Source organism: Benincasa hispida, unplaced genomic scaffold (assembly GCF_009727055.1).
Source record: "Benincasa hispida cultivar B227 unplaced genomic scaffold, ASM972705v1 Contig207, whole genome shotgun sequence".
Lineage (NCBI taxonomy): Eukaryota > Viridiplantae > Streptophyta > Magnoliopsida > Cucurbitales > Cucurbitaceae > Benincasa > Benincasa hispida.
In genome coordinates this window covers 5,159-32,312 of record NW_024064645.1, presented here as the reverse complement: position 1 = coordinate 32,312, position 27,154 = coordinate 5,159, and the positions used below count along the sequence as shown (strand labels likewise).

At 36.9% G+C, this 27,154-nt stretch overlaps 1 protein-coding gene across 7 annotated transcripts; it reads left to right on the top strand.

Annotated features, from left to right (window-relative positions):
- Positions 1-14,876: 14,876 nt before the first annotated feature.
- LOC120069083 (CTP synthase-like) lies at positions 14,877-25,950 on the top strand. Of its 7 annotated transcripts, XM_039020770.1 has the most exons (23): positions 15,130-15,178; positions 15,272-15,365; positions 15,474-15,630; positions 15,755-15,834; positions 16,257-16,343; positions 16,443-16,493; positions 16,579-16,696; positions 16,788-16,844; positions 16,954-17,018; positions 17,163-17,246; positions 17,324-17,374; positions 17,456-17,518; positions 17,585-17,631; positions 17,755-17,824; positions 17,929-17,991; positions 23,948-24,037; positions 24,104-24,142; positions 24,243-24,470; positions 24,544-24,629; positions 24,805-24,853; positions 24,942-25,022; positions 25,118-25,211; positions 25,381-25,950. In XM_039020770.1, the coding sequence occupies exons 3-23, from the start codon at positions 15,513-15,515 to the stop codon at positions 25,590-25,592; spliced, it is 1,833 nt and encodes a 610-aa protein (XP_038876698.1). In that variant the 5' UTR covers positions 15,130-15,178; positions 15,272-15,365; positions 15,474-15,512; the 3' UTR covers positions 25,593-25,950. The 7 variants fall into 7 exon arrangements, 6 of the variants coding, with proteins under 6 accessions (XP_038876694.1, XP_038876695.1, XP_038876693.1 ...); XM_039020766.1 differs by having other exon boundaries at positions 14,879-15,178; positions 17,456-17,631; XM_039020767.1 differs by having other exon boundaries at positions 14,879-15,178; positions 15,255-15,365; positions 17,456-17,631.
- The last annotated feature ends 1,204 nt before the right edge of the window (positions 25,951-27,154 follow it).

Sequence of the window (27,154 nt, the reverse complement as noted above, 5' to 3'; positions counted from 1 at the left end):
TAGATAGGTTTTTTCATTCCGTTTTTTTGTGTAAAGGCTCATCCTGGTCCATTATCCTTTGTTTTATTACATGCGATGTATGAATTATATGTCATATGGTATGCACATATATGTAAATCCCACCTTAGGTTATGCAATGATCATGCATCATCTCTATTTGTAATTGTTATAATTTAGAGAAGCATGATTTTAATTATGTAAGAACATGCTACTGCATCATATAATATAAGAGTTATATTTATGCATGATAAAAAGCATTGACATGCATCATCTTTATATTATAATTGTTATAGTATAAGGGTGAATGAAAGTAATGTTTGCTTGGTTCTTATGCGTTATATTAAAAGTTATATATATAGTAATGACCAGACATTGCATGAAGCATGACACATAGGTTACTTTATAAAATGTTATAAACACCTCGTTATGCGTAATGGTTTTACTTGTTTCTTTTTAAAAGTTTTAAAGAAGATTAGAAATAAAAGAAATAAGAAAGACATGCATGCTCACTTAGGTTTTAATTCATGGTTTTAAAGTGTTTAAAACTTAGATCACATAGACCTAAGGTCACGGTTCTATACGATTAGAAACCCTAAGGCTTTAATCTTTTAATTCCGTTTAATAGGATTAAATTGCGCTAATAAAATGTTAAAGTGTAGCAAATATATCTATAAGGGACCTTTTGTCTAAGGTGTGTTCTGTCTAGGCTGGGGTATTTTAAGTTGACGAAAACGTAACACCCCTACCTTGGAACTTACTTGGAAAGGTGAATTAGATAGATTTGATGTATGCATGCAAGTTAAGGGACAATCCATTAAAGTGTTTAATGTGACTACTTGAACTTGTTATATTTCATAAATAAAACATTGTTTATGAGCAAAGTTTTAAAAAGACAACTTAGACTAAAATCAGTGGTCGGATTGTCTAGGTTAATGAATCCCTAGGTAGAACATTCAGTGGAGGTACTTGAGGCATAAGATGCTTCACTTAAACCTTTCACTTTTCTCCTAAATAGTTCAAACCTTAGAGATCTATCCTCGGCCTCGCAGCACCTTTGGCATGTCCCCCCAACGGATGGTGTTTGAGTAGGTCAATATCAAGGTATATGGAAAGAATGTTCATAGTAAGTGGAAGCGGGAAGTGTGACAGCATATCCCTCGGTCTCCCTTGTTAGGTTGAATAAAGTTATTGCGCATTGCCTCGAGGTACCCTGGGATTGTCCCCCTAAATGATGGAATTTTTGCGCGTTTCTTTATTTGATCTCCTGTAAGAGGATATGATAACTTAATCTCTTGTTCTAATCTATCTTTTTCCTATGGTAAGCGCATTAGGGCGGGACTTTGGCACCGAAAACAAGGGGTTACACTTATGCGGAATAGTTAAAGGTTAATGATTCTAGACCGAAAAATAGTGGCTGTTAGGTTCAGTTCCAAGAGTTGGTTCTGCCTAATGGTTGAGAATGTCTCATCCCAGCGAAAGGGCAACTGATCACCCCACCAGTGGCATTGGTCCTGACTCATTAGGGAATCATTGCAAAATAGAAGTCTATAACTTAGGGTACTTGAAACAGTTTTGCCAAATTGATTGGTTTAAAAGTGGTTTAGCAAAATCTAATAAAGTTTTGTTCGTATTTTCAGCAACTTTTTCAAATGGCAACAACCACCTTATCGTTGTTAAGCGTAAAAAAACTAACTGGCGATAATTTTTCAACATGGAAACATATGATCACGATGATCCTAATCATCAAGGATCTCATGTTCGCTCTCACGGAGGCTTGTCCTTCTATTCCAACTCCAAATGTGGGTCGAAATGCTTGGGAGGCATATGAACGATGGACAAGAGCGAATGAAAAGGCCCAAGCCTACATCTTGGCAAGTTTTTCTGACATCTTGGCCAAGAAACATGAGCCTATGGTCTCAGCGCGTGACATCATGGAGTCCCTATGGGGGATGTTTGGACAACCGTCTGCACAGCTTATGCATGAGGCTCTTAAATACATATTCAACTCCAAAATGCAAGAAGGCACCTCTGTTCGTGAACATGTTCTAAACATGATGGTCCACTTCAATGTGGTGGAGTTGAATGGGTCTACCATCAATGAGGGCAGCCAGGTTAGCATAATCCTACATTCATTGCTGGAGAGCTTCCTGCACTGTGTTAGCAATGTAATTCTTAACAAAGTGAAGTATAACCTTACAACTCTCCTCAACGAGTTGCAACCATACCAATCGTTACTGAAAAGTAAGGAGAGGCAGAAGGGTGAGGAAAATGTTGTTTCATACTCCAGGACGTTCCATAGAGGTTCGACCTCAAGAACGAAATCTGCACCTTTTACTTCTAACTCTGCAAAGGGGAAGAAGAAGAAGGGTGGTAAGGGAAAAGGGAAGGCACCTGCTAACCCATCACATGTTGCCCCAAGGAGGCGTCCACAAGTTTCTAAAGGAATGTGTTTCCATTGCAACCAAGATGAACACTAGAAGAGGAACTGTCCTCGATATCTAAAGGAGAAGAAAGCAGCCAAGGCTAAGGCCAAAGCGGATAAAGGTAAATGTGATTTACTTGTGCTTGAAACTTGTTTAGTGGAGAATGATGATTCTGCCTGGATAATTGATTCAGACGCCACTAACTATGTTTGTTCTTCTTTTCAGTGGATTAGATCTTAGCGACAGCTGGAGGCTGGTGAGATGACGATGCGCGTAGGCATCGAGCATGTCGTCTCAGTTGTGGCAGTAGAAGGACTCCAGTTAGCTTTACAGAATAGGTTTCTTATATTAAATGATGTACATATTGTTCCTGAACTAAAAAGGAACCTTATTTCTGTAAAGTGTTTATTACAATGTAAATACACTATTTCTTTTGTTTTGAATAAAGCGTTTATTCATAGAGATGGTATCTTTATTTGCACAGCAAATCTAGAATTGAATTTATATGTGCTAAGGCCATTAGCCATTAATTCCCTCCATAATACTAAAATTTTCAGAACTGTCGTAACTCAATCAAAACGTCGACGAATTTATCCAAAAGAGAGTGCCCATCTTTAGCATCTACGTTTAGGGCACATCAATCTCAATAGGATTAAGAGATTGGTAAAGAATGGACTTCTAAGTGAGTTAGAAGAAAACTTTTTGCCAGTGTGTGAATCTTGCCTTGAGGATAAGATGAATAAATGACCTTTTACTGGAACAGGTTCTAGAGCCAAAGAACTTAGTACATTCTGACCTTTGTGGTCCTATAAATGTGCGAGCTCGAGGTGGTTATGAGTATTTTATCAGTTTTACTGATGATTACTCCAGGTACGGGTATGTTTATCTTATGCAACGGAAGTTTGAATCCTTTGAAAAGTTTAAAGAGTTCAAGGCTGAAGTTGAAAACGCATTAGATAGATGGATTAAAACACTTCGATCGAATCGAGGTGGAGAGTTTTTAGACTCGGCATTCCAGGACTATTTGATAGAACATGGAATCGTTTCCCAACTCTCAACGTTGGGTACACCTCAGTAGAATGATGTAACGGAGAGGAGAAATAGGACCTTTGTTAGACATGGTTCGCTCGATGATGAGTTACGCTTCCATACCAAACTCATTTTGGGGTTTCGTAGTGGAGACTTCGGTGTACATACTCAACTGTGTTCCCTTCAAGAGTGTTGCAAGAATACCTCTAGAGTTGTGGAACGAGCGTAAAGCTAGTTTTCGTCACTTCCGCATTTGGGGTTGCCCTGCACATGTGCTTGAGGCAAATCCCAGGAAGTTGGAACCACAGTTGAGGTTATGCCTCTTTATAGGCTACCTCAAAGGTACACAAGGGGGTTAATTTTATGATCCAACGGAAAATAGGGTGTTTGTTTCAACAAACGCTACTTTCCTAGAGGAGGATCATATAAGGGAGCACATTCCACGAAGCAAAGTCGTGTTGCATGAGCTTTCCAAGGAAACTACTGAAACTTCAACAAGAGTTGTTAAAGAGCCTGCTACATCAATAAGAGTTATTGATGGGAGTTCATCCAGTAGGTCGGTTCCACCTCAAGAGTTGAGGGAACCTCGTGGGAGGGTTGTGAACCCACCCGTTCGCTATCTAGGTTTCACAAAAATCCTTGCTATGGTAGCAGATGGCGATGTTGAGGATCCGTTGTCTTATAAGAAGGCAATGGAGGATGTTGATCGGAATGAATGGGTTAAAGCCATGGATCTCGAGATAGAGTCGATGTACTTAAACTCAGTATGGGATCTTGTAGATCGGCCTGATGGGGTTCCCCCTAGAGGTTGTAAATGGATCTACAAGTGCAAACAGGGTGCTGATGGGAAGGTACAGACCTTCAAGGCTCGACTTGTGGCAAAGGGTTATAACCCATGTAGAGAGAGTTGACTAGGAGGATACTTTCTCGCCTGTTGCCATGTTAAAGTCGATCTACATTCTCTTGTCCATTGCAGCTTATTATAATTATGAGATCTGGCAAATGGACGTCAAGCCGGCCTTTCTGAATGGCAATCTTGAGGAGACCATTTATATGGTGCAGCCCGAGGGATTCATAGCCCAAGGTCAAGAGCAAAAGGTTTGCAAACTGAATCGGTCCATTTATGGACAAAACAGGCATTTCGATCTTGGAACATACGGTTTGATGCAGCGATCAAGTCGTATGGCTTTGACCAAAACGTTGATGAACCTTGTGTTTATATGAAGATCATCCACGCTTCAGTGGTCTTCTTAGTGTTGAATGTAGACGATATCCTACTCATTGGGAATGATGTAGGTCTACTGACTACAGTTAAGAACTGGCTAGTGACCCAATTCCAAATGAAAGATTTGGGAGAGGCTCAGTTTTTTCTAGGTATCCGGATCTTTTGGGATCGTAAGAACAAAGTGCTAGCACTGTCTCAAGCATCGTACATTGACAAGATATTGTTCAAGTACTCAATGCAGGACTCCAAGAGGGGCCTACTGCCGTTCCAGTGTTGAGTCACTTTGTCTAAGGAAATCTGTCTTAAGCCCCTCAAGAGGTTGAGGAGATGAGACGGGTTCCATATGCGTCTGTTGTTGGCAGTTTGATGTACGTGATGCTCTATACTCGTCCAGACATCTGCTACGCTGTGGGCATAGTCAGTAGGTATCAGTCTAACCCAGGCTAGGGTCACTAGACCACAGTGAAGAACATCCTTAAGTATCTTCGGAGAAAGAGGGACTACATGCTCGTGTATGGTTCGAGGGATTTGATCCTTACAAGATACATGTATGCTGACTTTTAGACTGATAAGGACTCTCGCAAGTCCACATCAGGGTCAGTCTTTACTATTAACAGAGAAGCTGTAGTGTGGCGAAGCACTAAGCAAGGGTGCATCGCCCACTATGGAGGCAGAGTATGTAACGACTTGCGAAGCTACTAAGGAAGTTGTCTGACTCAAGAAGTTCTTGACAGACCTGGAAGTTGTTCCAGATATGTTTAGGCCCATTACCCTCTATTACGATAATAGTGAGACAGTGACAAACTTCAAGTTGCGGATCAATTGTCTAGACTGGAAAATCCTGAAGTTGACCGCAATGAGTCTGAGGTGAGTGTCGTATTCTCGGATGAGCAGCTGTTCCACATAGAAGAATTGCCCTGGTATGCAGACATAATCAATTATTTGGTTTGCGAGCAATTTCCTAAAGATTACACCTACCACCAACAGAAGAAGCTCAAGCATGAATGTAGACATTATTATTGGGATGAGCCAAATTTGTATAAAAGAGGTGCAGACCAGATTTTTCGATTATGCGTACCAAATGCTGCTCAACAACGCATATTATCACAATACCACGACTCACCACATGGTGGGCACTTTGGGGCACCGCACCGCAGCCAAAGTTTGCAAAGTGGATTCTTTTGACTTGCATTGTTCAAGGATGCGGCTGACTATGCAATGAAATGTGATCGGTGACAACGCACAGATAACATTTCATGGAAACATGCAATGCCAATGAACACTATCTTTGAGCTTGAATTATTTGACGTATGGGGGATTGATTTCATGGGACTATTCCCTCCTTCGAATGGTAAACATTATATTTTATTAGTCGTCGATTATGTCTCCAAGTGGGTAAAGGCAATAGCATGCGCCGCAAGTGATGTGGCGGTAGTCTCCCAATTCCTGAAGAAACATATTTTCACTCATTTTGGCACTCCCCATGCCATCATAAGTGATAAAGGATCCTACTTTGTCAACTGTAATATCAAGGAGTTGCTGCGCAAATACAACATTCTCCACAAAGTGGCCACCACATACCATCCGTAAACGAATGGTCAAGCTGAAGTGTTCAATAGAGAAATTAAGCTGATACTTGAGAAGGTAGTAAGGCCTTCACGAACAAATTGGGCAAAAAAGTTTGATGATGCGTTATGGGCATACCGCAGCGCATTTAAAACACCCATAGGTACGTCCCCATATGCGTTGGTATTTGGTAAGGCGTGTCATTTGCCTTTGGAGCTGTCTCTTATACACATCTAGATGTGTATAAGAGACAGGGTCTGGTCCCTTTATCATTAAAGAAATATTTCCACATGGTGCGGTGGAGCTGATCACTGAGGATGGCAGCCGGACATTTAAGGTTAATGGACAGCAAGTCAAGGCATATTGCAGAGGTGATTTCCAGCCAGAAACAGCCTCCGTAAAGTTGAAAAACCCGGACTACCCCTTACTTGATTCTTGAACTCTTATTCCTTTGTCACTTTTACTATTATTTAGCTATCTGAATCTTACTCGTTTTTATCTTTTTTTAAAAAAAAAAAAGAAAAAACAAGAGAGAATTTTGAGAATAACAACTCCACTATAAATGCAATGAGAAATCCATGTTGATAAGAGTTAAGTTGTGAAAGGCACTTACCCGTAGTTGGATGTCTGCATGACACATGTGGGGGCAAGCCAAAATGAAAGTAAGTCGCCAGGATCAACGCATAAATAAATGACCGCAACTCCATTGCCAAATAGGTATGAGTTTAGTCTGAGAAAGAGTGCATTGCGCGTAGTTGGATGTTCGCATGACACCCGTAGGGGCAAGCCAAAATGAAGGCAAGACACTTGGATCAGCGCAAGGTCAGGAAAAAAATATATCAATGAAGAAAATTTTAATGCAAGGATAAAATCATTTGACACCCCGGTAAAAAATTTTCTTTTTGAAATAAATCATGCAATGTTCTGGAATTTAGTAAAGTCTTTTTGAAAGGTAAGTTTGCAGTCCCTAGGTCTTAGAAATATTTTAAGAAGAGACTCGAATAAGACTTAAGGAAATTCTGGTATATAGGATTTGAACAAAGTACCCTTGAGAAATCTAGGAAAAGAACATTGCGGTTGACTTGTTAAAGGAAACTTTAGCTTATACTTGAGGACAAACATTGTTTAAATTTGGGGGTGTGATAACGGGCAGAAATGCACGTTATCATAGTGCTAAGTTCTTAAAAAATGTTGGATTGCATTGATAAAATATGTTAATTTGCGTCCATTAAGTATCGATTTCATAATATTGTGGCCGCATGTGTTCATCGCAGTAGAACAGTTGATTTTTGTATTTTTGTGAGAATATGCATTGACACAATGCAAGAATTGCGATCATAGGAAATCATCAGTCAAGCGCAACCTCACCGCAAGGCTTTGCGATGATTGTGTTCGCAAACACTCGCCCGAGAAGGATCATTGCAACTTGGTTAGCACAACATGGTGGGCGCATCTGGGTGAAAGGCTAATTAATCGCGATGGGACAGAAAGCTGATGACAGTCGAATCCGAATTAAGTTGACAGCCGATAACGGTCACAAAGTATATTCAGCTTTTCGGTGACAAATATTCGACGCATCAGTCAGGAATTAAAGCCGTCCCATCTGTACAACCATGAGAGAGAAGCCGCCTTTCACCATCGATTCTCTATAAATACCAAGGCATTCTTCAGAAAAGGGGTTGATCAGTTAACAAGTTCAGCTATTCTTTGTTCCACAAGTTTGCACGTCCTTGTTCATAGTTTTCTTCTATTTTAAGGCAGAGCAAGAGAAGAGTGGTGACGCTGGAGATCGCCCAGGGCAACTCGAGAGAAAACCTTGGGGCATAGAGGCAGAGAGCGGGCCGACTCTCGCAAAAGTGAGATTATCTTTTGAGCATGAGTAGAAAAACAATGTAAACGCCTGGCAACAAGAGATTGCTACCAGGCTCTTTATTCTATACTTGCATTGTTATTTTGTACTTCATCTTCATATTTATACAATGGAAGTTCTATCTCTACATCTGTTCACTCTCTTAATATGTATGAGTAGCTAAACTAGTCGAATGGGTTGAGAAGAATTAAGCTAACATGACCTAGGAAGTTCATTGCTTGTGATTGTCTTGTTTTATGCTGTGCAAAATACCCTTTAGAGTTACTCGAGAGAGAGTCTAAAGAAAGAACCTAATGTCTCAAGAGAGCTAGGTTAGAATCTGGACTCGAGAGAGCAAGATTAGAACTACATAAACAAGAGATAGAGACTTAGAGATAAGCTCTGTTTGTCAACTTGCATCGCATGCATCCTAAAGATAGGAATGATATTATGTGGTCCCCTTATTTATGTGTGTGCTATCCTGTCATCGCATAAATAAGAATAGAGGCTTATGTGTAGGCCCTATAGAATCATCGCATATATCGCATGCGTTCTAGCATTAGAAGCCGTAGCATTCACATCGAGAGGTGGTTTACTATTGTATGCATGTTGCATGATCGTAAAGCATGAACGCATTCTAGGAAGTATTAGCTGAAACCCTTCTCAACCTGTTCACCGCATATTCATCGCATCTCCCGTTTACCAACTCTTTTCAAACTCCACTGCATTTGTTTATTTAATTTTTTTTTTATCAACGCAATCAACAATACCAACAATTTATTTATTCGGTTACCGCAAGGCTTTCATAAAAACTACCAACGCAATCTATTTTCACAAGTCCCTGTGTTCGATCTTGGACTTACCAGGAAACTCAAAGGAATTTACACTTGGATTCCGCTGAGGAAACTTGAGTGCACAACGCAATTTCACAATCGCATATCATCCACATTTCCACTTCGTAAAATCAAGCATCAATAGGGCCATGCGAGAAGTGAGGACATCGCACACCATGGAATATGCGATAGCATAAGGGTGCGCGATGGCCGAGTAATGTCCTCGGTGATGTAACTTGAGGTTAGCCTTTAGCGATAGCCATGAAAGGGCGATGAATGAAAGCCTTGCTACGCGATAGCTGGGAGAACTAGCGTTAGCTCGGGAGTAGGGTGATGGAAGTGCCAAACTAGGTAAGTTAAGGCAATGTCCGACCATAGGTGAGGCGGGTGTGAGGAAAGGGCTAGGCACACAAGCGATGGCCGAAGGACTGCATGCCGTGCGATGCAAGGGACAACTTTGGGCGATGGCTTAGAGAGGCAATGGGTTAGGTGTTGTCACACCGGGCATGGGGATGAAATGGGCAATGACTATGGAGTTACTTACACACGATGGCTAAGGGTGATGGCCAAGGCATGCGATCAAGAAGGGAGATGCGATGTAATGGGGAAACTTGGAGAGCAAGGTTGGGTTACAACTCATCCGGGCAAGTGGAAAGACTAAAGAGATGTCTTGGGCTTCAAGCAAATGAGGTGGACACACAAGAAGACATGCAAATGGAGCTTATGTATTGGTTAAAGTAGGAGGAGACACCTCAAGACTAAGGTGGTAAGGAGTTGCCGTTAGCAGCAAGAGAAGAAAACACTAGATCATGCAACCAAGTAGGTCAAAGCTATCGTTTTACTCCTGTAAATACATATTGTACCTTAAGCTCCCACTGACCCTCTATTGAACAACTGATTTATAATAACATTTATAAATCATATCCTTCTCTACCAAGAGGGCGTGGGGCGCCGTTGTTCAAGACTAGGCATTAACACTTAAGAGAACAACTTATATGCTAACCCTAAGTCGGATAGGAGTGAATTCTATCTTGTATAGCTATGTCCTCAGCTATCTACCCGGTCTTATCCCCAAAATGGGAGGCTTATTGAGCAGTGTTGTTGGACTACTCTCACTTATGCAGATCAAAGGATAATCCCGAAATAAACAAAAGTTCATAGTTAGTTCATATCGAGTTGCCCTAGGTCATTTTAATTTGAAATAGTCAGTTTTAACAGTAAACGGTCGTTATACAGAAAAGTGACTATTTTGAAGTCCAGTATTATGCAAACTCATTGCATAGGATGCCCCCACTCACATGCTTCTACATGAATGATTTGTGGATCACATCATTTGTATCAGTATACAAAATGGGCCGCATCCAATAGTGTTACCAGGATGAGACACCCAACTTCATCCATATACTTATAGACCATTTAGGCTATATACTATAACTTGATCCTATTTATGTCACCACATAAAGTTAAAGTATTCATACTATAGCCATGAGTTTGTTTATTAGATTTTCATAATAGAATGCAATATCAACAACTTTATTGAATAAAATACTCAATAATATTTTATTGATAAATAGAATGTTTAACACGAATTACAAACTGCGGGTTTTAGGACATCCCTAACAATTCAACAGCCTGACCGTTACATGGGTTTAACAGAAACTCGAGTCATTATACCAGATGATGGCTTAGAAGATCTATTGTCTTCCAAATAGGCAATGGAAGATGTGAATAGAGACTAGTGGATTAAAGCCACGAACCTAGAAATGGAGTCAATGTACTTCAATTCCATCTAAGAACTTGTAGATCAACCAGATGGGGTTAAACCAATTGGTTGTAAGTGGATCTACAAGAGAAAGTGAGATCAAACTGGTAAAGTGCAAACCTAGAAAGCTAGACTCGTGGCAAAAGGTTTTACTCAAAAAGAGAGGGTAGACTATGAAGAAACCTTCTCTCCTGTTGCCATGATAAAATTGATAGGAATACTTTTATTCATTGCTGCATATTATGACTATGAAATATGGAAAATGGACGTCAAGACAAAATTTTTGAATGGCCATCTTGATGAAAGTATTTTCATGTCTCAACTAGAAGGGTTCATTGAATAGAGTCAAGAGCAAAAGGTTTGTAAACTTAAAAGATCCATTTATGGGTTAAAATAAACATCTAGATCCTTGAATATAAGATTTAACACTACAATCAAATCTTTTGGCTTTGAACAGAATGTTGATGAACCTTGTGTATGTAAGAAGATCGTTAACAAAATTGTTACTTTTCTGGTTATATATGTTGATAATATTCTACTAATTGGAAATTAAGTATAATTTCTAGCTTACGTTAAGAGATGGCTAGCTACGTAATTCCAAATGAAGGATTTAGGAGAAGCGCAGTAGGTTCTTAGGATCCAAATCGTTCGGAACCGCAAAAATAGAACAATAGCCTCATCTCAGGCATTTTATATAGATAAGATGTTGTCTAGATATAAAATGTAAGATTCCAAGAGAGGTATGTTGCATTTCAGACATGGAATTCATCTGTCTAAGGAACAATCTCCTAAGACACCTCAAGAGGTTGAAGTTATGAAACGAATTCCATATGTATCAGCAGTAGGGATTTAATGTATGCCATGTTGTGTACTCGTCCCACATATGTTATGTGATTGGAATAGTCAGCAAATATTTGCCCAATCCTGGATATGATCATTGAACTACCATTAAAAACATCCTCAAGTATCTTCGAAGAACGAGGGATTATGTGCTCACGTATGGTGCTAAGGATCTGATCCTTACTGGATACGATGATTCTGACTTCCAAACATATGTGGATTCTAGGAAATCAACTTCGGGGTCCATATTCACTCTGAATGGAGGAGAAATAGTATGGGAGTATCAAATAAAGTTGTATTGCTGACTCCACAATGGAAGCTGAGTATGTAGTTGCAAGTGAAGTAGCTAAAGAAGCAGTGTGGCTCAGAAAGTTCTTGACCGATTTGCAAGTCGTTCCAAATATGCATCTGCCAATCACTTTGTATTGTAATAACAGTGGAGCAATTGCCAACTCTAAAGAACCATGAAGCCACAAACGTGGAAGCACATCGAACGAAAGTACCATCTCATTAGGGAGATAATACATAGAGGAGACATAATAGTCACACAGATAGCCTCCGAAGACAACTTAGCCGACCCATTTGCAAAGGCCCTCCCAGCTAAAGTGTTCAAGGGTCACCTAGTAGGACTAGGACTATGAGATAAATAGTATTAGGGTAAGTGGGAGAAATACTTGGTATCTGATGCCCTAGTTTATTGTATTTATTCTCTCATTACTCAACATTTTATATATTTATATATATGTAAATCCACTGTAGTTTTAGTCCAAGTAGAAGTTTTTTGGGTTGTATGTCCTAAAACTTGCAGTTTGTAATATTAAACATATTCTATTATCAATGAAGATATTATTGATATTTATTCAATAAAACTATTGTTGAATATGTAAATTGCACTTGTAAAAACTAAATCCAATAAACTAAGATCCATGGCTATTACATGAATACTTGAACTTTATGTGGAGACATAAAAATGGATCAAGTTTGAGCAATTAGCTAAAATGATCTATAGTATACGAATAAGGTTGGGTACCTTATTCTGGTAACACTATTGGATGTGGCCCACTCTGTAGTTGTTACAGTTTGTTGTAAAATGCTACAAACGAAGTGATCCTGATTCGTTCATGTAGTGACATGAGGAGTGGAGGCATCCTGTGCAATGAGTTTGCACAAGATCGAACCAAGAAATAAGTTGTTCTTACTTTATAATGTTGTTTACTATTTAAGACTGACTATTTCAAAGCGATGACCTAGGTAACTTAACCTTAATCCTGAGCTAACTATGAATTCCTATTTATTCAGGATTATCCTTAGATTTGCATGTGTAATGGTTGATTCAACAGTACCGACTCAATAAACCTCCTATTTTAGGGGTAAGACCGGGTAGATAGTTGGGGACATAGGGTGCAAGATGGAATTCGCTCCTACCCACTTTTAAGGATAGTAGAGAGGTTGTTCCCTTAAGTGTTGATTCAAGGTCTTAAATAAGGGGCCCCACTTTCTCAGTGGCCTGATAGGAACTCGATTTGTTGATTGGATCTCAAATCAATTGTTCATTAGAGGATCAATGGGGCTTAAGGAACAAGAGGTAATCTCGGGGGTAAAACAACTATTGAACCAGCCGTTATTATGAAACAACCTGTGAAGGATTAACTTACTAATCATGGTTATATCGAGTGGACACAATATATCTAAAGTGAGGGAAATGCAACTATTGGATTTTAATGGAGTGACCCGATAGTTAACGAATAGGGATTAATTCGGTTTAAAGAGTTTAGCTGATCACTCTCGGATCGTTGAGCGCATGATCTGTAGGTTCATTAGGTCCCCCTACTAGCTCACAAACGGAATATACCTTAGAATAGCATGATGAATTAATTTGAAACGTTCAAATTCGATTTAAGGAAATTAATAGTTATATAGTGATATAATTACTCGTTTAACTATAGAATTGAACGACATTGGAGAATAGGTTGATATTTAAATTTGATTTAAATATCAAATTTTATGAATAGAGATTCATGATTGTGGAATTGGTGTATATTAATTTTATATGTGATATTAAATTAATAAAATTAATAAAATTGTTTAATTAATTAAATCAACTAAATTTAAAATTGAAAATTTAGATTTTGTGAAAATTCAAATTTAGAAAATCAATTTTGTTTAATTTAATTTTTGAAAAATTAGATTAAAACTGGATTTTAATGAAAATCCAAATTGATTGATTTTAAAATCGATTTAAAAAGAATTGATTATTAAAATTGATTATTAAATGTCTAAAATTTGGAAAGCCCAATTTAAGTAGGTTTTTCCCACACAACTCACCTAAATCCACTAAGTTAAACCAAGTAGGAGCTGTCCTTTTGGCATGGTTTGTGTTTGCATGACTGAAGTTAATGAAATTCAACTCATTTCAGCTGGAAATGGACATGCAATTTTGAAATCTGAATAAGGAAAAGCTGATGAAGAAAGGGTTCTTCATCTTCATAGCTGAAAAACCAGTGATGTTTTCCTCTTAATTCCCTCAATGTCAACTCATTTCAAGTCCTACAATTCAATCTAAGGTTCTTAGAGGATAGTGAGAAAAATCTTGTGGTGGTTCATGACCAGTAGAGGAGAAGAATGCAGTTGAGTTTGTGAATTGAAGAGAGTTTTCAAAGATATTTACTGAAACCCTCTTTTCATTTGATGAACATGCTTAATTTGAAGTTAAAATTGATGAATTAAAGTGTTTAATGATTATGCTTTCTTCTGCTGCATGCTTGTTAAAACTATCATTCCCCTTTCCCCTTCCATACTTCGTCTTGAGACGAGTGGGTGAAAAACTCTTGAGGAGAGCTATTGGAAGCTCAATGTGGATGAGAGTTGGTTAGAGTCACATCAAATAGAAGGTTTGGGATGGATTCTTCTTGATCAGCTTGGGAAGCCCATCGTAGGAAGTTGCATGGTTATATTGCTGAACTATTTGGATCTTGATTTATTTGAAATAGTTATTGTCCTTTTTTTCTTTTTTTCTTAAAAAGGGCTTTAACCTCTTTCTTCTATCAATATCTATCATTTTTATAAGATTCATAAACAGGAAAACAAAGTAGGCCGTATAGCTTATTTGACTTCCCTGATTCGAGTGTCATGGGTCTTTTATTCTTTTCCTTATTCTGGAAGGGGTTGACGGTTTACACGTTTGTTGGCAGTGTTGTTTGGGTTAGTGCATTTCTGTTTCAAAAAAAATCTTGAAATACTGTACTTAGAAAATAAAACACACGATGCACTTTTCTTTTTCCTTTTTTTTTTTTGAAAAATAGTTGCACCGAATTGAAGTTGAATTATTAAATACACACAAGAGTGGGAAAGAGAAAGAAAAAGAAAAAGAAAAAGAAAATGTAAAAACTTGATGTTTTCTCGCGTCTCATATTTATACGTAATTATACGTAATTTTTCTTCGTTGAAGTGAGTTCTTCGTCCTCAGCCACCCGCCGCCGAAGAGAGAAGAGCAAGGGAGGCACTGGAGCCAGGAGGGAAGGGCTTTCAGAGGCTTTAGAAAAATCCAGATACGGCTATTTGAACAATCTTCTTTGTTTCGAATTTGAAGAAGAGTCCTGTCCTATCCTTCAACCTGCCGGGCGCCAGCTTTTGTGCTTATCCCATTCCTAGGTTGATTCATCATTTCAGGATAATCCAAAACATTATATATTTTTTCCGAGGAAGACTTTAGATATAGTCTATAAAGAGTTTCAAAAATTCCAGGAAGTTTTCTGGAGAGAAAGAAAATGCACGATCAAAAGAAGAATGCGGTAAGAGGCTGGGCTGGAACTTTGTAAAGATCGTCACTGTGAACGAGGTCGATTTCTCGTTAATCTCTCCGTTCCATCTTAACCTAATTATATATCTCTAATATCAATATTCCCTGACCCTTTATATCCTTGTTTGTATTCTTCGACATCCTCAGGACTACTTCCAACTATCGGATTTTAAGGACCTGAGGAATATGAAGTACGTATTGGTTACGGGAGGTGTTGTTAGCGGACTGGGCAAAGGGGTCACTGCTAGTAGTATCGGTGTCCTCCTTAAAGCTTGCGGTCTTCGAGTTACTTCCATTAAGATTGGTATATTAGATGTCAGAAATGTTTTGTCAGTTTGCGGTTGCATCTGCATTGTCTTCTTATATATATGGCGCTTAATTTAGTGTTTGTACTTTAATATTGTTCTGTGTTTTGCTCATATCTGCAGATCCTTATCTAAACACGGATGCTGGTACCATGTCTCCTTTTGAGCACGGCGAAGTGTTTGTCTTGGATGATGGTGGCGAGGTAAATTGATGCATTTATCTGTTTTAGCATGCACGAGTATGACCGTCCAATAATTATTTTTCATGAATGTCTTTCTATGTATATAAAGCCGACCCCCTTGAGATCTTGCCCTGTTTTTCTTTTTCTTTTTCTTTTTCTTTTTTCTTTTCTTTTCTTTTTTTGATATATTTCAGTCAATAGTCTTGCTTTGTTCTTCTATTCGTGAGTTGGGGAACACTTTTTTCTTATTTTACTTCCATTTTAAATGTTATCAAGTAGAGTATGCAGTTGAAGTTTTGGCGGCTTGATGATCTGTTTGAATTCTTTTTGTACATATAATTAATCATGGTTGGATTCCCAACCTGGCCTGTATATTGTAATCTCTGCGCTTCTATGAGATTTCTTTATTTCATATGTGTAACATGAATGGCTATCTTTTTAAGGTTGACCTGGACCTTGGAAACTATGAACGATTTTTGGACATCACGCTAACTCGTGATAACAACATCACAACTGGAAAAATATATCAGGTACATTGGCTTTCTGTACTCACTCGCCTTTGTGTTTGTGAAGTCGTGCCTAAAGCTATATCATTACTAATTTTACTTCCTCCCCTGATATTTTGACAGTCTGTGATTGACAAAGAGAGAAGAGGTGATTACCTAGGGAAGACTGTTCAGGTCTGCTACAACTTCGTTTTGTCTTTTTTTGAGGTTCTATAACCAAATGTCAATGGTACGTCAATTTCATTTCTATTTTTATTAGGTTGTTCCACACATTACAGATGCAATTCAAGAATGGATTGAGCGTGTAGCAATGATACCAGTGGATGGTAAAGAAGGTCCAGCTGACGTGTGTGTAATTGAATTGGGTGGCACCATAGGTATAAGTTCAAATAATGTTTCTTGAGAAACGTACTCCAATTTTTTATTGGGAGAGAGCCTCTAGCCTCTCTTTTGTTTTACTTCATGCAGGAGATATTGAATCGATGCCATTTATTGAAGCACTTGGCCAATTTTCGTACCACGTAGGTCAGAGTTGTTTATCTATCAGTTTGTTTGATGAACCAAGTTAATATTCTTTAGATTTTGTTGGAGGAACCTGCTTCTTTGTCAGTTTGTCTGACATGCCTCGTTTTAGGTCCTGGAAATTTCTGCCTGGTTCATGTTAGCCTTGTTCCGGTCCTCAATGTGGTTGGTGAACAGGTAAGCATGGAAAATCTATACTCATATTTGTACCCACACTGTACTACCTGTCAAACAAAAGAGAGAAAAATGAAGCACACGCTTATGCTTATGTTTTAATAATTGTTGATTTTCCTGACTATTTTTATTAATTTTGAACCATAGAAAACTAAGCCTACTCAACATAGTGTTCGAGGTCTAAGAGGCCTGGGATTGGTACCAAATATTTTAGCTTGCCGCAGTACAAAGGTTTTCCCTTTCCCTTCTTTCTTTTGGGGCTTGAGACTGCAACTATTTCATGATCTGACTTTATTTGGCTTTAACAGGAACTCGATGAAAATGTTAAGGAAAAACTTGCTCAATTTTGTCATGTGCCGGTACTGTATAGTATGATGATGTCCTTCAACATGGTCATCTGATGCTTTGCATTTGTTTCTAATGAGTTGGGTTCTTGACAGGCAGATAATATAATCACTCTCTATGATGTGCCAAATATCTGGCATATTCCTCTGCTATTAAGAGTAAGTGATTTCTTTCGTCATATTTCTTTTTATGCGAGGAAAGACTGGAACATTTTTCTTCAACAGGATCAGAAGGCTCATACTGCACTCTTAAAAGGACTGAATCTTCACAGGTTGGTATTACAAATGTCATTGACGACATAAAATCTTTATCTTAGAGTCAACGCATCTAATCTGTCTGAATCTCTTGAACGCACTTCCATTAAAACGGTCTACTAACATTTACAAATTTCCAGTGTAGCAGGAGAACCTGATTTAGATCGATGGACGTCTAGGACAAGGTTATATGATAAATTACATGATTCCGTGGGTCTTGAGCACTTATCTCATTTGTTGAACTTTATCATATGCTTCCATTTTTTATTTTAAGAAAAAAAAATATTCATTCAAATTTTTCTGGAAATATATAGGTCAAAATTGCTATGGTTGGTAAATACACAGGCCTGTCAGATTCGTACCTCTCTGTATTAAAGGTAGGTCCCTAAACATGAAACATTTCCAGCCTCCCGGGGGCTTGGGATCCTACTTTTGGGTTTCTTGAAATTTAAAATAATTAATGGATTTTGGATGCTAAGCTATCTGCTAAATTTTGTATATAATTATTGTTAATGAACACTTTTTTTTGTAAATAATATATCATACTTTCTACTTTGGTTTTTAACTTTTGTAATCTTAGCAATTATATGGGTATAGTAAAATGATAAATTTCTCCATCTTATCTAATGGTCTATAAAATCTCGAACAGTCAAGATAAAGTTCAGGGGAAAATTGCTCTTTTTTTTCCCCTCTAATTGTTTCCCTCATCTTTTTCTATACGAATTTCAAGAAAAATGAGAATCTATGGACTGTTTGGTCATACAGTGCGAATTCGCCACCACCTTCAGTGTAGCCTAGTAGTCTCCCGGGAATATCTCCATCGCTCTTGCTGGTTGCCAGTTTTCTAGAATTTTTTTCTTTTGGAGAAATGTCCCATAAGTTCTGCTTTGTTGATTAGATTACAGAGAAACAATGTTATCGTCGACCAGTACAGAATGTATGTGATAATTTTGGAAATTTTACAAAAAAGTGAGCCTCGATGCTTTAAGATCAAACCCCATTTTAAAAGTTTTATTTTATAAAGAAACTGATAAATACTTAAAAAAGTTCACTCTCTCAATGATCTCCTTCAAGAGATCTTGTTTTTCTTAAAATTCTTTGGATAAATCATAAAAAATGTCCTTGAACTTTGTACTTTGTGTAAAAAATATCTTTGAATTTTCAAATGTTTCAAAAATATTCTTAAACTTCCTAAAAGAGTTTAAAGATGCCATGATCGTTAGTTTTGGACGAAAACCGTTAGTGTTTAAGTTCAAGTATATTTTTTAAACTTCACTTTGTACTTTGTGTCAAAAGTATCTTTGAACTTTCAAATGTTTCAAAAATATCCTTGAACTTCCTAAAAGAGTTTAAAGATGCCATGATCGTTAGTTTTGGACGAAAATCGTTAATGTTTTGTTTCAAAAATACCCTTGAACTTTAAAAAGTTTAAAAAATATACTTGAACTTAAAAAAAGTTAAAAGATACCCTTACGGTTGAGAACATAAATTGTTAATACCTCATTGCAAAAATACCTCTAAACTTTCATAAGTTACATTAGTACCTTTACCTTAAAAGGTTAAAAATGCTCTTACGACTTTTCTATATTCCATCACCTCCCTCCTCCATTTCTTTTCTCTCTCCCCTACTTCAATCTATGACCTAACACTTCTCTATTTTTATTCCTTTCTCACTCTCCTTGTTAATTGTTTGACCTTTGTTTATTTTATAAAAAAAAAATTGCCCTTCAATTAAAGCATATAGATTATAACAAAAATAAAAGAGAATAGTGGAAGCACCGAGGGAACCTTAAGACTTAAATGTTTTAATGTGGTTGTACGTTAGTAGTTGAGTGTGTGTAAATAGCCAATGATTGTATTTGGCTATTTATCATTTTGGTAAGTTTTAAGGAGAGATTTTGATTTTGTATTTTTGTGAGATTTTGTGTAAATAGCCAATGATTGAAGTTTTGGTTTATATTTTGTTGTGAGAAAATTGGTGAAGAATTGGACAAATGGGAGAAAAATGAAAGTATCTATATGAGAAAAGAGGATATCTATATAATATGTTTTTTTTAAAAGAAAAAAATTCAAAAAAGCTCCAAACAAATTGATCATATGTTAGAAATAAAGATTCAGAGTTTCTTCCTCCTGTGGAATGTTCTCTCCTCTTTCCTCTTCCTCACCTTCCTATTATTAGCCTCTTCTTCGATCATCTCTCCTCTAGGAAGTACAGATTCTAATTGTGCAGAGAATCGGTATCAGATATGGATACGATACGGATACGTCTAGATACGTGATTTGAAGTATCTGATATTTTTATTTTTATTTTTAATTTTCAGATACACATACCTGCTTCTAGATACGTGGAGGGGATACGTGGGTTAAATTTTTTTTTTTTTCAAATTTAAGCCTAACCACTTAAAAAACCCAACCCACAACCCATTTTATTTCAGTGCATGTTTAGGAGAGATTTTAAAATCATCAAAAATCACTTTTTTCATTTTTAAAATCACTCAAAAACACACTTTTAATTACTCAAAATTAATTTAGTTTTCAATTTTACTCTTTTAAATGCAATTTTCATATCATCAAAATTAGTTTTGAAAAATTAAACATGTTTCATAATGATTTTGAAAATGGCAAAAGTGATTTCAACCATTTTCAAATCACTTCCAAACATAAAAGTACACTTAAATTGAGCAATCCAAAACAAAATAAATTAAAAATGATAAAAACATAATAATTTTTTAAAAAAGTCCTAAAACGTAATTAAATCTTCCTTCTTCCCTTCTCTTTTACTATTTAAATCATGATTCACACCCCCTTCATCCACAACTTCATTCTTCAATCTTCTTATTCAATTTTTTTCCTACCGTCTACTCTAGTTGCTCAACAATCACTCGACGTTACTAGATTTTTTTTTCAAGTTTTCACTCTCTTCTTGAATCTATTTTAATCTAACTTAAAATAAATATTATTATATATATATAAAACGTATCTTCGACGTATCCGTATCTTAGTTTTTTAGAAATTAACGTATCGTATCAGTATCATGTATCCGTATCTGTGTTTGTGCTTCTTAGTCTCTCCTCATTGCCTAATCTTCCTATATCTTGACAATTACTTTTAGATTATGGTTAAAGTATTCAGAGTTTCTTCTAAGTTCTACATTTTGAGGATGGAAGTCAAAAGTTGTTACATTAGAAATTCTTGTTATCGTATTTGGTTAGAGGAAAATGGTTTCTTCTTGGAAGATATGAATTACAAAAGAAAGATTTTCATATCTTTATCTTCCTGACAATGGCTTGAAGCTAGTTTAGTGGAGTTGTTGCACTTTTCCATGTCGGGTTTCTTCCAAAAGTAAATGAAAAATGATTGTGAAGCGATTTGACCAGCAAAATTTAGGAATCAAGCTGGCTGGTTCTTCGAATGTGTAGTTTGGCCTTCTCCTAGAGGAAGGAAAAATCTTCATGTCCCTGCTGGAGTTGATAAGAAATGTTGGCTAATTTTTTGGGATATGATCAGAAATTTTCATAATGGAATTAGATATTCTTCAGCCTAAGTTTCGATACTTTGTCCCTGCTGGAGTCCATATAGTCATCAACTGTTAATGTAAGTAGTGAGGATATTATGGACTCTAGCACAAGATGATTTATTTTAGGAAACTCAAAGGTTTACTTTGTAGATGATTTTGATACTTTGTTTCATAATGGTGAAAAATGAATATGTTCATGCAGAACTGTCACCTTTTTGTTTTTTGTTTTGTTTTTTATTTTGTTTTTTGTTTTTTGTTTTTTGTTTGTTTTTTTTTTTTTTTTTGATGAAAACAACTTAAAATAATGAAAGAATACATGACATACAAAAAACTAAGCCCACAAAAAAAGGACTCCTTTTACAAGAAGGGACTCTAGCTATACGAAATCGTTCCTATAGAATAATTTCAAAAAGTCTTCGAAATCGAAGTCCACGGGAAACGTGAAGGTGAACAAGGGATAGGATCCCTCTCCACACCCTTGAACACCCTACTATTTCGCTCACCCCACGAAACCTATAAAAACCACACACACCGCAACAAGCCAAAGAAAATAAACTTTCTCCCTAGAAAAGGTAGATTGAGGAGGAACTCTTTGATCATAGCACTGATGTCCCTATGACGAACACACATCATACCAAATGTCTGAAAAAGAATCTCCACTCACCAAGTTATAGCACGAGAGAATATGATCCAAGTCTTCTTCCGCCTACCGACAAAGAATACAACAAAAAAGCCCAACTGGCAAAGGCAACTTCCTAACAAGCCTATCCAGCGTGTTGGCACGATCGTGAAGAACCTGCCAAGTAAAAAATTATTCACACATAATTCTTGCCAAATTCTTTGTTTTGATTGAAAAATATGGTTTGCAAATGAAGTCAATTCCACCCGGTTCCTTTTTAGTTAAAGTTAAGCTTGGTGGTTTAGTCTAAGGATTGAATTATTATGAGTGTGACTAAGCCTCATTTTTTTCAATCCAGTGAGTTGGCACGGCCATGAAGAAACTGCCAAGTAAAGAATCACTGTCACACATAATTCTTGCCAAATTCTTTGTTTTAATTGAAAAATGTGGTCTGCAAATGAAGTCAATTCCACCTCGTTCTTTTTTAGTTAAAGTTAAGCTTGGTGATTTAATCTAAGGATTGAATTATTATCGTGGAATTCTCGTATTGGGTAAGCCTTATTGTTTTGCCCTTATGAAGATGCATTTTTTTCTTAGTAGTTGCAAACTTGAAAGTGACAGTTCAGAAGTTGGTTTGTTTTGTGGTTTGATCCTCACACGTTTGGTCTTAATGGACTTCTTACCTTGTCTGCTCATTGGGCTTCCACTGGCTTTGACTTTAAAGTTTATGTGTTCGCTAACATTGGTTTCCTTTATGGATCTCGTTTGTTTGGTTTTAAGTGTTTCTTTTTTATGTCTTCTCCTCTTTGTATCTCAATAGTATTGTTTTCTTTTGTTTTTCTCCATTTCTCCGTTCTCTTGAAGGTTAATGTATTTTTGAACTAGGAGGGTTCCTAAATATTTCTTCACAAACCTTGAATGGTTTTAAATTAGTCCTCAGCTTTCTTGAAGATCGTTTTTTTAAGTTATTATTATTATTATTATTTAAATTTTGTTTTGTTTTATTTTGTAGTTTTATCCCTGCTTCAATGATTATTCATGATTTTATTCCGAGTGATTTCTTCATTCATTTTGAAGCTTGTGTGATAAAGAGGAAAATTTTGAGATCTTTTGTCATGAAAATAGCATTGAAAAAGTCCTATCAAATTCATTTGATGCATCCCGTTTAATTTAATAGCATTGGATGAAGGATTTTTGGTTGAAGACTCAACTTTGGCGCCTGATTTTGAAAAGAATATTATAAATGAAGGCCTCCGTAATGATTATGGAAATCCAAGAGTCACAGCGCTGCAAAGGAAATAAAGGATGTAATTATGAGGTTGGAAACATTCCTAATGAAGGAATTGAAACGTCAGCCATTAATTCTAGACCTCATGTGAATAGGTTTTGAATTCTGAAATCCGAGCAAAGTCTTTGAAGAGTTGCCATTTGTGATTGAAGCTTAGGTAAAGTAGTTGTGGCTGACGGTTTTAAGGAAGGTGTAGAGTTGTTTCCCCCAATTGGTTCTTTTGAAGAGATGCATGGAAAAAGCATTTATTGTTAAAGTAGAGTTTTGAAAAATCACTCTCGTGGTTTGATCGTTTTGAAGTTCCAATTTTATTGGATATCACCGAAGGGACTTGATCGTTTTGAAGTTGCAAGACTTCTTCCACTTGGTGTTCTCTATCCAAGTTATTTAAGTTTTTTGGTGCAAGATATCAGTTTGAATTAGAGTGTTTTTCTTTTATTAGTTTTATTTCTTCTATATTTTCAGATTGTTAATGCTTGTATTCTTCTAGTTCAAGTTTATTTCTATTTGTCTCTTTATCCTTGTAAGTTGTGTATTAGATTCTTTTCATATTATCAAAATGAAAAGTTCGTTTCCATTCAAACACACACACACACACAAATTTAGCTAAATTTACATTAAAATTATATATATATATATGTGTATGTATATATTAAATTACAAGTTTAGCCCTGTGTTTAATAAGTCTGTACTTGATAAGTTTTAATAGGCTCTTGAATTATAGAACTTCCCAGCTTCTCTTCATATCTCACCTTTTCATGGATGCAATGTGTGTTTTCTTCTGTTTTAAGTGCAATTCGCTCCTGCTTGCTTTCTTTCCACTTTTTTTTTGAAGATACCAAATTTATATAAAAGTTTATAGTCGAAAAAACCATAGTTCAGAACCTAATATTTAGCTTGACGGGTCAGGCCCTTTTACATGCTTCTGTCGCCAGCAATAGAAGGCTTATTGTAGAATGGGTTCCAGCTGGGGATCTTGAAGATATTTCTGCCACAGAGGTACATTTTTTTCCCAAGTGGCTTCTCTGCCTTTGATCGTTTAGTTAATTTATTTATTGCCTGCAGGCCCCTGAGGTTTATGCAGCTGCATGGGAACTTTTAAAGGTGCCCCAATATTGAGTTTGTTTCTAAATTTCTTTCTTCCTTCTCTGTAGTTAGAAATGTTAATATTTTATGCAGTTATCCGATTAGTACTATTTTTCAGGGTGCTGATGGTGTTCTAGTTCCAGGAGGTTTTGGTGATAGGGGAGTCCAAGGGAAAATTCTAGCAGCCAAATATGCTCGAGAGAATGGGATTCCCTTTCTGGGCATATGCCTGGGGATGCAAATTGCAGTCATTGAATTTGCCAGATCTGTTCTCGGTATACTTGATGCTAACAGCACAGAGTTCGATCCTGAAACGACGAATCCTTGTGTGGTTTTTATGCCTGAGGTGTGCACTATACTAGTTTGCTCAAGTTGCTTCCACATATCCTGTAAACTTGAGTTTCTGTACTTGATAATAGGGCTCAAAGACTCATATGGGAGGAACTATGCGTCTAGGGTCAAGGAGAACTTACTTTACTGTTATGGATTGCATATCTGCACAGTTGTAAGGACCTCTTATTCATTAAAACTTTCTGGCATCTTACTCCTGCATTGTGTGGCATCTGTGGAAGATTTTGGAACTGATAGGATGAAGAGGGCTTTAATTAGCATTTGTTTTTGATGAATCTCATATTTGATTCCTTGTCTGTAACTTCTATTATTTTGCAACTGCATTTAAGGTATGGCAATGTGAAGTTTGTTGATGAGCGACATAGACATAGATATGAGGTACTCTTTTAGTTTGCTTGGAAACTCTGTATGTGGTCTTTAACTAGTTAACACCTGTATTCATTTTTTTTTCTTCTTTTGTGGGTAGGTCAATCCTGAAATGGTGTGTCAACTTGAAAATGCTGGTTTATCTTTTGTTGGCAGTGATGAAACAGGTCGCCGTATGGAGGTATGCATTATTTTAAATTATGATTGTGCAAGCGCGTTTTCTATTGTGCGATATCTAGTCTTTTTTTTAGCCTTGTGTTTGGAACTGTGCTTTAGATTGTTGAACTAAGTGGCCATCCATACTTCGTGGGAGTTCAGTTTCATCCCGAATTTAAGTCCAGACCAGGGAAACCATCTCCGCTCTTCTTAGGTACAGTACTGCTTTATCCAGTAGCTAATTTATAAGTTTGTAGGTTCAGGATTTCACCATATTTATCGTGACTTGTATAATTTATGTGATTACTTCTGATTTTATTACTTTGGAAGTAGATTGCCAATGTTGCTTCACGCTGTGATGGTTCCAAAACTCCTGATTGCAGGGCTCATTAAGGCAGCATGTGGCCAATTAGAGGCCTTTCTACAAAACAATGGGAATGCCAGCCAATTTTCGGCAGACACGATAAGCAATGGACACGCAAAGATAAAGATTGTGCAAAATGGACACACCCCAAAGTTTGCGAATGGGTTATTAAATGCTGCATATGGCAATTCAGTAGTTTGCCCTCGGAAAGATGTAAACCACTGTTTATGATGATGGTGCTCGCTAATGTTATCACTCGGAGGATTTTCCTAAAGATCCTTGGGCTTGCTGTACAGTTCTATGGTCTAGTGATGAGGGCTTTATGACATAAAGCTGGATTTTTTTGACTGTTAGTGCAGCACTAGTTCGATAGGAATACTGATTAGGGTAACTTAAAACTCGTTTCGAAAGTGCTTCCAACTTTTGAGACGGTCGTTGATCGCATCAGGCTTTCTTCATATCTCTGGAAGGTCTTGAAAATCTTCTGCAGTCGTCTGCCTTGCATGCTTGATATTTATGGGCATGGACCAAGTTCACAGTATTTTTTTTTTTTTTTTTTTAAATTTTAATAGTTCGATATAGCCCCCCATTATATCTCCATTTGACTATGAAGAAAACTGTTATTCTTTTAAAACTTGTTAAAAACACTGTTTATAGATCTATTGTAATAGTGATGGGATTTACAAACTATTCTTTTTTAAAAAAACTATTATGCTTTTTAATGAGAGTTAGAATTTGATAAGACAAGGGCAAGAGAAATACATATTTAAACTCCAAAGGGGAAAAGAAATCGGTTCGATTTAAGAGCTTTTTTTTATTCCCTCACTCTTGTTAAGTCCTAATATTCTGCCAGCCTATTGTTCCAAACTAAACGTCCCAAGAGGTAAAGAGGCTCATAATTTTTTTTTTTTAAGGTTTTATCATCAAAATTTTCCTCACTTGGGTTAACTATCATCGAGGTCCTAAACTATGTTTTCTTCAAACATGGGTTTCATCGGCCGTTTTGGAGGTTTTATGTTTGCTTTTGGGGGTGGTAGGACCTGTTTAGCTAGGGAACACGAGTCTAAAAATTTAACTTTTCTCCCTTGAACAATGTTTGGCCAATATACCTGAAAATAATAGTGAGAAGGGGGCTCCTTAGAAGGGGTCAATTTTACCCTCTAAAAGTGACAAAAAGAGCCTATTATTAACCCCTATAAAAATAGCCAAATTTTTGCCATGCAAAAAATTTCCTTAAATTTAATTTATAATGAAAGGATAAGTTAACTATCATCAAAATATAACATCGGGCCTCAGCTTTTCCTTGCCGTTTAGGGGTTTCATGTGTGTTTCTGAGTATGAAGATCTTTTTCACAAGGGAACGTGAATCTAAAAAATAAGGATTTGTCCATAGAACATTGTCCGACCAACATAAAGAAAATAAATGCAAGGGGCTTTTTAGAAGAGACCAACGTTATCCCTAAAAACGGACAAAAAAGGGCCTATATTAGTGGGACCTTCATTTTTAGTGATACACCTTTTGGACTTTGGGATAAAAACATTTGGATTCATATCCCTGCCCTGGAACATATACATGGATTATAGGTTGCAAGGGTGCTCCTTAGGGGAGGACTAAGATATCACCCAAAACGGATGAAAAATGGCCAATACTATAGCCTCCAAAAATGACCAAAACTATAGCCTCCAAAAATGATCGAACTTTGGAATGTGTGAAAAATTCCATAAAAATCTTTTTTTTTTCTTTTTTTTTCTTTTTTTAAGTAAATGGGCCACTTTAAGGAATGTTCAAGTTT